The 10,827-nt window shown below is 66.4% G+C and overlaps 1 protein-coding gene across 1 annotated transcript; it reads left to right on the top strand.

The window, feature by feature from the left end:
- The first annotated feature begins 3,143 nt into the window (after positions 1-3,143).
- On the top strand, positions 3,144-8,342 carry PLPP2 (phospholipid phosphatase 2). The gene is made up of 6 exons (XM_052802045.1): positions 3,144-3,303; positions 5,712-5,863; positions 6,213-6,490; positions 6,692-6,749; positions 6,902-7,078; positions 7,192-8,342. Exons 1-6 carry the CDS (start codon positions 3,252-3,254, stop codon positions 7,327-7,329), a joined length of 855 nt encoding a protein of 284 aa, XP_052658005.1. The 5' UTR covers positions 3,144-3,251; the 3' UTR covers positions 7,330-8,342.
- The last annotated feature ends 2,485 nt before the right edge of the window (positions 8,343-10,827 follow it).

Raw genomic sequence — 10,827 nt, 5'->3', positions numbered from 1 at the left:
CAGAAAACCAGCAGGAAAGGGGCAACCCACCCCTCTGGGAGCTCTCCCTGCTCTGCATGTCTCCTGGCAACTCAGCAGGGTTGGGCAAGCACCCCCTCGGCCGAGCTCTGGACTGGGGTGCTGCCACACACAGCCACGGCGGGTGGGAGCAGGCAGAGCGTCCCGGCTGCCGTCCACGCGGCAGGGATGGGAGCGGGAGCGGCTCTCGGCCGTAAGGCAGCACGCCCCGGCTGCTGGGGCCTGGAGCGGGGCCCGGGCTCAGCTCGGCCTGTGCCTCGGAAGAGGAGGGCCGTTAGCTGCTGCTGCAGCCCCCCCGGCTCCCTCCAGCAGAGGCTGGGTAGGATGGTGGGCACAGCCCCGGGCACGGGGGACGGGAGCGGGTTCCCCGCCTCCTTCGAGGCCCTGAGGAGCGCCGGGAAGGGCGGGTGCGCTCGGAGCTCTGGGGTGGGATGGTTGTCCCTCATCTCGTCGCATCCTTTGAAATGCCTTTTTTGGCCCTGCGTGACCGGAGTGACGTTTCCGAGGGCGTACGGTCAGCAGGACCGACACCCCCCCGAAGGCTCTGCATCCCCGCAGGCTTCGGGGAGATGTCTCCTCTCTGCTTCCAGGGCGCGGGAAGGCGGGCAGCGACCTGGCGGGGCCGCGCGGGCTCTGCCCGCCCCACGGTCCCCACGCGCGGCCCCGGCGAGGTCGGGCGGCGGCGGCTCCGGGCGCGGCCCCGGGCGGGTGCGCGGCCGCTGCAGCCGCGGCGCTTCGACGGCAGAGGGGGCCGCAGCGCCGCGCCGGGGACCCGCCTGCGCCCGGGGGACCCGCCTGCGCCCGGGGGACCCGCGCCGCCCCGCGGGGGTCCCCAGCGCTCGGGGGTGCCGGACCTTCGCCCCCCCGCACCCCGCATCGCCAAGGCGCGGCGGGCGGCGGCGGGGCCGGGAGCTCGGCCCGCACGGTCGCTCCCTCTGCGGCTGCAGCGACGCGGGGAGGGGGCTGGGCCGCCCCCAGCAGCCCCCGCTCCTCCGGCTCGGGCCCGTCCTCCCTCCCGTGAGCCTCCGTGCGAGGGGACGGCGGCAGAGACGTGGGCAGACCTCCGGCAGCGGGGGGAGAAGGGTCCCGGTCCTCCCTCCCGCCTCCCCTACCCCCCCCGCCCCGAGCGGAGCATCAGCAGACCGCGGGGATGGGGTCCCAGTGCTCACCCTGGGGCTGGGAGGGGCCGGGACCGGCGTCCCGCAGGACTCCACGGAAAATCCAAGTGGTGTTGGAGGAAACCTAACCAAAGGGCCCAAACGCTGCCAGGCCTCCCCACGACCCCCCCCCCCCCTCGGCAGCCAGGGCTGCGTCGCCGGCCGCACACGGCCCTGCGAGGCCCTTTGCGGGCCGGGGCCTGGTGCTGAGCAGGGAGAGGCTGAGCCCGTCTGCCCAGCACCACGCAGGCTGAGCAAACAGTGCGGGGCCGAGCTGAGAGCAGGGGCTGCTTCCCATCCCTGTTACATCCCCGAGTGCTGGGCCGAGCTGAGAGCAGCTAGTCCAGCCAGGCTGGGCGGTTCCTGGGTGGCTCCCGCTGCCCTGGCACCATCCGACAGCCACGGCACTGCATGGGGCAAAGTCCTGCCCACGGTGCCCGCTCTGCGAGGCCGTGCTGTGCAGGCAGGGTAGCAGCTGCCCTATATTGCTCCCCACTGCCCTGCTGCAGCACAGAGATGCACGCCCACAGTGTGGGTCAGCATGACCCTGCCGGGCCGTATCCTGTCCTCACTGAGCCCCACACTGCCACATCTATGCCCCCATGATGGCCCAGCCTGGATGCCAGCTGTGAGCATGGCTCAGCACGGCCAAGGACTGCTGGGGGCTGTGACGACACTTACCAGCAGTGGGAGAGACTGTATTGAACCCTGTGTCCCCTCCACGGCACAATCTGGGCATCCCACAGGTGCTGGCCAACCTCCCCTCCTCCAGCATCCCCTAAGCCCTCCTGCCTCAGGGCTTTTACCTTGCCATCACCAAGATTTGGGACCTGCAGGCAGCATGTGCGGGGCAAATCCTGCCCCAGCAGCTGTGCCAGGGCCCCGTGGCACTGAAGGGCAGGAGGAGGTTGTACGGGGGCAGATCAGGTTGGATTGGAGCAGAGAAAAGCCGGCAAGTGGTTCTGCCCCTCTCCTTAAATCCCAGGGCAGCCCGAGAGCGTTTCCAGCTCTGCTGGCTTCCCACAACAGCCTTGACATTCTCCACAGGCCACTCACGCTGCACTTAAATAAACCAGCCCAGTAGCTATCATTTGGGTGGTTTCTGTATTATTTATGTTTCCTTCCGTTCCTGACCAACAGTCGGGCCTGGAGCAGCCGGGCTGCAGCCATCCCCACTCCTGCCAGGGACTCGCTGTGGGGACTTGTGTTCGAACCCTTGCTCCCATCCCTGCTCTGGGTGCCACCGGCTTGGCATGTCCCCAGCCCCAACGGGCAGCACCAGGAGCCTGTCCTGCTCCAACAACGTCTGATGCACGGGAAAATACCGCCCTGTGTTTCAGCGGTTAAATCACAGCTTAAAACAAACATGCGCCTTGTCCTGTGTTTAAATCCGGCTGCTCTGCTCCCGGCTGGCCTCTCCACTGTGTCCGAAGGCTCCCGGGGAACCCTCCTTAACCCCAACAACCGGCATCGCGACTGAGTCAGCCCCGTATCTGCTCTGCAATAAACAGCCGCTGCACCGCACCGATGCAGCCAGTGCATTTCTGTGGCCGCGTTCTTCCACCCTCGGATTTTTCCTTTGTTCCCCCCCTTTTTTTTTTTCCCCAGAAAGAAGCCCGAGGCTGGCGGGACACACGCGGCTCCCACACGCGGCCTCGCTCCCTTCCTTCTCCCCCTTCCCCTTGCCGCAGCGACGGGAGGCAGCCGAGCCGGGGCGGGGAGGCCGGCCAGGAGGAGCGGGGGGCCGGGGGGACCGGAGCCGAGGACGCTGGAGCGGGGCCCGGGGAAGCGGCAGGGGACGAGGGGGGTCCGGGCCCGGGCCGCCCCCGGCGTGGCCGCACCGGGACCCGCTGCCCTCCGCCCCCGCCGCGGCCCACACCTGCCCCGGCCCCACAGCCCGCCCCCCGCCCGCTCCCGCCCCGCCCCGCCCCAGCCCGCGGGCGGGGGCACCGGCTGCCGGAGCCGCCCCGCCCCGCCCCGTCCCGTCCGCCCGGACTTTACCTCCCGTCCGGGCCCGCGCCGTTCTGGGCCATGTGAGCCGCGGGGCCGGGCCGCTGGGCCGCCACCGGCAGCGGGATGGAGCGCAGGAAGGTCTTCGTGGTGCTCGACGTGCTCTGCCTGGCGGTCGGTGAGGGCTCGGTACCGGCGCGGCCGCGGCGCCCCCCGCCCCGGGCGGCTCCGGAGCGTCCCCGTGCCGTCCCCGTCGCCGTCCCCGTCGCCGTCCCCGTCCCCCCCATCCCTCCGGTGGGGCTGTGCCGTGGGCTGGGTCCGGGTCCGCGGGCGGTACCGGGGACCCCGGCGCCCCTGCCCGGGCCGGCCCGCTGCCGGTGCTGCGGGGCTGGGCCAGGGGCTTGCCGGGGAGCCACCTGCCTGGCCCCCGTCCCGGGGCTCTGGGCCTCCGCGGGGGGTCCACCGGCCTCGCCGGAGCCGCTTCGCCCTCGGGGCGGCGCGAGCGGAGGCGGCGGGGCCGGGCGGGCACCGGCTCCTGTCCCGGAGCTCCCGGGCCCCGTCGGGGGTCCCGGCTCGCGGGGCCGCCCCGTTGTCCGGGCGCCTTGGACGGGAGGCGGGGGGGGGGGGGGCACAGCGCCCCGGGGACGTGCCCGGCGGGCGGCCGAGTGGGAGCCGGGGGACCCCGGGGCGGGTCCGGCGGCCTCCCCCGGGGGGCCGGGGGCCGGAGTCGGTCCCGGGCCGGGAGGCTGCTGGCCGGGCCCCGCCGCGCTGCTCGGGCGGGAGGGACGTTTCCTTCTGCCGCCGCCCTGGCTGCCTGCCCGCCGGCCGGGCCCTGCGCTCCGCGGGCGGCCGGAGCCGGAGCGGGGCCGGGGGGCTCCGCAGCCCCGGGCAGCTGGGTTCGGGGTGCCCCTTCCCAGTTACATCCCCCCGCCCTGTCCCCCGGTGCAGGCAAACGCCTGTTTCTAAAACTGACGCTGACAAGCACCTAATTAAGACGGACTAAAAATAAAGGCCCAGGTCGTAATTTCAGCCTGAACCTCCCGGGCCGGGCGCTGCTTTCTTGGGCTCTAAGCACCGGTGGGGAGAGGCAGGTTCCTGTTTTTGTTTGGGTTGCTCCGGTATGCCGGTGTCTTTTATTTTTAGGGGAGCTTTTTTGGAGGATGAAATTACCCAGGAAGAAAATTGGTGTCTAACTTGAGCTGCAAATTAAGGTTTGAGGCGCACACAGAGGCGCCTGCAGACACCCCTGCGCCGGGCAGCCGTCCCCCCGAAGCTGGGGCTCGTTCCCAGCGCCCTGGCAGCGTTTTCTGGCCGCTGCTGCCTGCGCTCGGGGGGAGCAGGGGGGCGGCGGGGCGAGGCCGGGGAGCCGCAGGCTGGTATTTTGTTATCGTTTTACCCGCTCGCTCGGTGGGCGCAAGAGGCGGCGGAGGGACCCCCCCCCCGGCTGCGCCCCGGGGAGGAGGGTGCGGGCGGGGGACAAAGGTGCGTGTTCCCGGGAGACGGTGGAACGAGGGGAGGCGGAAACCGCCGGGAAAGGCGGAACCGGGAGGGGAGCCCGGGCTTAAGGTGGACTGCGGGCCGGGGGAGGACCGTGCTCTCCGGGCCCTCTCCCCGGGGCAGAGCATCCCGGGGCCGGCGGCGCCCCGTGTCCCCGGGGTGGGTGCCTCCAGCGCTCGGCCCTGCCCGGGCTTCTCCCGGGGCTGCCCGGCGCTGCCAGAGGGAGCGTCCCCTGGGCAGGGTCAGAGCGGCCACAGTGGCAGGATGTCCCCTTTCAGTGGGGGATTTGGCATGCCTGCTGCACGGGGCAGAGACCCCCCAAAACCCCTTTTGATCTTGGGGACGGTCCCGTCCAGGGACGAGCTCCAAGATGCCTGTGGCCAGGGCTGGGGCACGCCGGGTGGAAGAGCCTCCTCGCCTGGACCGATCCAGCCAGTCGCAGCATCTTTCCAGAGTCCTGCCAGGAGCCGGGGGAGAGGAGAGGCTGGCAGGAGCAAGGGCTGTGGGAGGGCGAGGGTGGGAACCCAAGTGCACTGGGGTCTGACCGTGCCTGGGGTGGATCACCCACCAGCATCTCCAGGCACTGGCTCTCCTGGAGCTGGTGTGAGGGCTCTGCCAGGACCATCTGGGGCCTGGGGGCCCTTCCCTGCTGTAAAATAGGTTTGCAAGATGCCTGTGCTCGTTAATTCTAATGAGCTCCATCCTCCTAGGCTGAAAGACCCTAGGGAGTGTGAGGAGAGGGCAGAAGATTAGCCCTGCTCTCCTGCACCAGGCCCTGCGACTGCTGCGCCTGGGGAGGAGTGGGGCAGCCTTGGGGGCTCTGCAGGTGCCCGGTTGCGGCCATCTCGTGTGGTATCTGGGTGCCGCAGGCAGCTGTGAGCTCCGATAGGGCCCTATCAGCAGCGGGGCTGGCGTGCTGGCGGGTGCAAGTCCTCCTGTCCTGGGTGCGGGTGGCTCGGGACTGCATCCCCAGAGGGGATCCCTCCCAGAGACCTGGGGGTGAGGGATGGGGAAACCTTGTGATGCTGGGTGCCTGTGTGGAGCCTGCAGGCGGGTGTCCCCAGTCTTCACCTTCTCTCTGCCTTGCAGCGTCTCTGCCCTTCGTCATCCTGACGCTGGTGAACTCCCCGTACAAGCGGGGCTTCTACTGCAACGATGACTCCATCCGCTACCCCTACAAGGCGGATACCATCACCCATGGCCTCATGGCTGGGGTCACCATCACCTGCACTGTTGTCATTGTAAGGAAGTGCTATCCCCTTCCCTCTGGCTCAGGGACATCCTGGCACATTATATCTGGGAGCTGGGTCCCAGCACAGCCCACCTCCAGACCCCTGGCAGGGCAACAGGACGCTCGGGTCGAGCCCTCCTCTGCTGGGGGTCAGGAGCTCCCTCTGGGGCAGCGAGACCCGCATCCTGGGGGGCTAGTTCCCTGCAGGGAGGGGGAGAGGCCCCAGGAGCTCCTGTGGCAGGCAGGCGCCTGGGGCTCCTCTGCCGCAGACCTGAGAGCCAGAGTGTCCCATACCCCTGGTGCTGGGGAGCTGCTCAGTAGCCCCAAGACCCTCACCCCTTGCCCCTTGGTCTCTGTAGATCTCGTCAGGGGAGGCGTACCTGGTCTACACGGAGCGCCTCTACTCCAAGTCAGAGTTCAACAACTACCTGGCTGCCCTCTACAAGGTGGTTGGGACCTTCCTCTTTGGGGGGGCCATCAGCCAGTCCCTGACTGACCTGGCCAAATACATGATCGGCCGTCTCCGGCCGAACTTCCTGGCAGTCTGCAATCCTGACTGGTCCAAGGTGAACTGCTCCATCTACGTGCAGCTGGAGAACGTCTGCCAGGGGGAGAGCAGGAACATCACAGAGTCCAGGTGAGCCATGGGGCCACAGGACATGTCCGCTCCACTGGCCTGGCGGTGCTGGGCTCCTGTGGTCTGGTGGCAGCCCCAGACGGGTATCGGTGCTCTCCTGCTGCAGGGCAGAGCCCACAGAGTGGGTGGGGAGCTTGTGGGGAACTGCATGGGCACTGGGGGCTCCCTCTCATGGCCTGACCCATCCCTTTTGCCCCACAGACTGTCCTTCTATTCTGGGCACTCCTCCTTCGGGATGTACTGCATGATGTTCCTGGCGGTAAGTGCTGTGCTCTGGGCGCTCGGTGCTGCGGGATGGCGGCAAGCCCCTGTGGGTCCTGTCCCCCAGGGTGGACCGGTGCCCTGAGCACCCCGTCTTCAGGCCAGTTGGTGCCTCCTGCGCTGGGTGATTCTTCCCCCTTCCCTGCCCAGCTCTACGTGCAAGCCCGGCTGGTGGGGAAGTGGGCCCGGCTGCTGCGCCCCACCATCCAGTTCTTCCTCATCACCTTCGCCATCTACGTGGGCTACACCAGGGTGTCTGACTACAAGCACCACTGGAGCGATGTGCTGGCAGGGCTGCTCCAAGGGGCTCTCATTGCCGTCCTCATCGTGAGTGTCCCCTGCCCGACCTGATGCTCTGCCGGTTTACCGCTGGCTGCAGCTCAGCCTGCCGGAGGGGTCAGAGGGGTCCTCAAACCCTTCTTCTCATCGGTCTTTTCCAGGTCCGCTACGTCTCTGACTTCTTCAAGCACCGTCCCCCGCGGCAGTGCGACGAGAAAGACCCGGAGCGCAAGCCCAGCCTGCCGCTCACCATGAGCGACCCCGATCGCAATCACTACAGCTACCGGGGCGCCCCGTGAGCTGTGCGCTGGCCACGCGTGCCGGACTGCACACCTGCCCCTCGCTGTGCTCCACACTGCTCCTGGCGCGGGGGACGGGGACGCTGGCTCTGTATTAACCATTGGCTCCACGGCTCCAGTGCCTCTCACTGCTGCAGGTACCTGTAGGATGGCCCTGTCCATGCCTGCTCCCGCAGCGCTGCGGCTCCCGGCTCCCCGTGCCTGCGGTGCCTCTGTGCTTGCCCATGCCTGGCGATCCCAGCACCCTGCCCGTGGGAAGGGGAGGTCCTCGATCCCCTGTGCGTCTGAGTCACGCTCCAAGGCTGCCGTCCCAGCCCTCCGTGTGAAGGGAGGGAGGGAAGGGTGGCACGTGGGAGTGGATTTATTGGGCTGGCAAACCACACCAAGCCAAGAGCAAACTCGTCAGGAAGTCTGAGGTTGCCTGTGCTGAGTGTGTGTTATCCCTGTCAAATTATCCAGCCTTACGAGTACAAATCCTCACAAGCACAGGGGGAGGAGGACAGCTGCTGGGCTAACAATACTTTTTTGGAAAGGATCAAAGCAATCCAGAGCTCTTCTCTGTTCCCTGATTACCTTTAAAAGCAGTCTTGGCCACCAGCGGCGGGTGTGAGCAAAGGGTACATGGGCAGGCTTTTCTCCAGTGGTGCCTGATGCTGCAGTGCTGGAAGCGAGGGCTTCTTGCACCCTGCCTGCTTCGCACCTAGCTTGGGGCGAGGGGGCTGCTTGAGCCTTTGTCTCCTCTGCAGCTTCAGCTGATGCTTTAGGGGGTGCGGGGGGGTAGGGGGAAGGGGAGAAGCTTTCTGTGGTAAAGGAAAATAAAGGGGAGGTGGAGCCGGACACAGGACTCTGAATGCCCTGGGATGGTGGGGAGTGGGCCATGGAGCAGTCCCATCACCGACACACAGCTGCCTCCGACACTGGAGCGCTGTGGGCCTCTTTTTAAACTACATGCATTTTCATTATGATGTGTTTTTATAAAAATGTGTTTTTTAAATTAGATCATCGTTAAAGAATGTGTCAGGCCTGTTCTCTTACTCCATGGATGCTCCTGGCCTTGGAGTCCATGGGCTTAAGTGTTTAGGGTTTCCTTTTCCAAGGGAAAGAGGTCTGAAGCCCCTCACTAGTAGGGAGGTTTGCTTGTTGTCAGGGCTGCTGAGCCCCTCTCCCAGTTGTGCTGGGAAAGCTGGTCTCGAACAGGGCTGATGGGACAGTGAGGGGCCGATGGGAGCAGCCCCCTCCCATGGGAGGGAGCCCCAGCAAAGATGGGGCTGGCCAGGTGCTCCTCGCCCACACTGCCTAGGAAATACTGCCTTGGAGAGGCGTGAAGAGCTGTGACCAGCGCAGGGTCCCAGCTGGGTCCTGTCCTGGTGCTGCCTTCACCCTGACCCCGGTAGCCTCCCGAGCTCCCCGGCACCACAGCCGGCCTCTGCGAGGGGGAAGGGAAGGCGGGGAGAAGCTCTCGGAAAAAGTGACGTTTTGTGCCTGCAGCTCCCCTGCCTGCTCCGGCAGCCAGAGCCGAGGGAAGGCAGGGCGGTGAGGGAGCCCTGGCACAGCCACCCTGCATCCCTCCTGCGGGAAAGGCTGCAGCAGGGACAGGCAGTGGCCCCGGGGTTGGGGAGCTGGCAGGGGGCACAGGGCCTTCTGCCCTGCTGGGGAGTGATGGGGGGGCACTGGGAGGCAGCACCCTGGCAGGGCCAGGCTGGACCAGGCTCAAGGGTCAGCCAGGGCTGTGTCTGCTCTTCCATGTCACCCATGGTGTCAGCAACAGCCCTGCCCAGTTCTGGGGTCCGGGTCAAGATGGGGGTATCCCAGCTCTGCCTGCAGTGCTCAGGGCCACTTCGGTCCTGCCTGCAGCTTGCCAGAGGTGGGCAGAGCTGCTGACGTGGCACAGGGAACCCCGGCTGGACTCCCAGAGTCCTGGGTGCTGTAAGCTCCCTCTACCCAGGCACATCCCAGGCTCTGCAGGGTACCAAGACCTGCGGGACAGGGCCCAGGAGCACCCGGGGTCACCCCAGTGCTGGCATCAGCTCTGCCTCCAGAGCCTCTTGCTCACCCTCGGTCAGTGCAGCCTGATCTGTCCTGGCCGAGAACAGCAGGCCCCCGCATGCCCCAGGCTTGCGTGGTGTTGATGTGCTTACGCAGTGTGGGTTACTCCAGTCTAGACAAGCCCTGACCAAAAATACCTTCCCTGTGCGGAGGGAACTCCCTTGCCACATGCTGCTTTTCTGTTTTCCTTTGAGAGCTTTCCTCCCACAAACCCTTCCCTGGTCCCCCAGCAGGGTCCTTCCCCCTGTCCCAGCCTTCCAGGCTGGTTGTTTAAGATCTGATAGTGTAAAACAAAGCTGGCGGGAAGTGCCAGGGCAAGGTGCCTCTGCCGCAGGGTTTGCATACAAAGGTCTGTAAAGGAGCAGCAGCTTCTGGAGTTAGGGGCAGCAAGGCACAGCCCAGGTTTGGGAGCTTGTCTGCTTGGTTTTCCTCTGCCCAGGCTGTGGTGCCCAGCAGCTGCCCCAGTTCCTGGCATTGCCTCGACAGCTCCTTTGTACAGCCAGGAACGTGCCTGCTCCCTTCCCTTGAGATCTGATTTCGCCCCTTGGATGCATCTCTGGAAAAACCAGCTGGGCCACAATGCTCTAGTGTGTGGCTCCAAAGGGCAGGGCAGCCTGGTGTGCAGGGGAGAGCTCGGCTGCTCCTTCCCCAGGCGGACGATGTTGCCTGCTCACAGCTGTGCCCTTGTGCGGGAAAGGGGCTGAGACCTGACCCAATTCATGTCATGCGAAGCCATGAGTCACCTGCAGTTGGAGGGAGCTCCTGCGCCGTGCCTGGACACAGTGAGGGGCTGTGAGCTGCAGCCAGTCCCTGCCCCATGTGTGCTCCCCAGCCCCTCTCTGGAAGGACAGGGGATGCTGGCAGGGAGCTGCCTGTATACCAGCTCCTTGGCCCTGTGGATGCCAGCAGGGCACTGGGGAAGGTGAAGCAGGTCCAGTTTCTGTTGCAAAGTTTGCAATCCCTCCCGCCATCACTAGCCCTGGTCATGGCTGAACGCCGTGGCCTGCTGCCAGCACTGCTCCAGCTCTGGGCCAGACCCCCACTGCCTGCAAGGGGGCTGCCTTCGAGTCCCCTGATCTGAGCAGTGGGAGGGTCTGGGCCAGGCTTGCTTTGCTGCTGGCATAGTGGGGCTGGTACTGCTCTTGGGAGCTGAGGGAGGGAGAGCAGGGTCTAGTGGTGGGGTAAAGTGCCCCCCACCAGCTTGTGTGTGCCTCACTTTCCCCATTCAAGGCTTGAGGTTGTACCAAGCCCCATGGGTCAGAGCTGGCAAGAGCTCTGTGCATCCTGCTTGGTGGATCCCAGGCAGCTCCTTTTGCATTCAGGGCGAGTTTTGGCCCTGGGCATTGTGCCGGCTTGTGGCTGGGGTGTCCAAACCCCTTTGCAGTGGGTGACTCAGGAGTTAGGGATCCAGTCCTGTTTGTGCTGTGGCAGATTCAGCGGCACGCTGAAGCC

The sequence above is a fragment of the Harpia harpyja genome, chromosome 11, assembly GCF_026419915.1.
Source record: "Harpia harpyja isolate bHarHar1 chromosome 11, bHarHar1 primary haplotype, whole genome shotgun sequence".
Lineage (NCBI taxonomy): Eukaryota > Metazoa > Chordata > Aves > Accipitriformes > Accipitridae > Harpia > Harpia harpyja.
This window is presented reverse-complemented; position numbering and strand designations above follow the sequence as displayed.

Coding starts and splice junctions, on each gene's coding strand:
- PLPP2 (XM_052802045.1), top strand. CDS start 3,252: ATGGAGCGCAGGAAGGTCTTCGTGGTGCTCGACGTGCTCTGCCTGGCG. Junction 3,304..5,711: donor CGTGCTCTGCCTGGCGGTCG/GTGAGGGCTCGG, acceptor TCTGCCTTGCAG/CGTCTCTGCCCTTCGTCATC. Junction 6,491..6,691: donor AGGAACATCACAGAGTCCAG/GTGAGCCATGGG, acceptor TTTGCCCCACAG/ACTGTCCTTCTATTCTGGGC.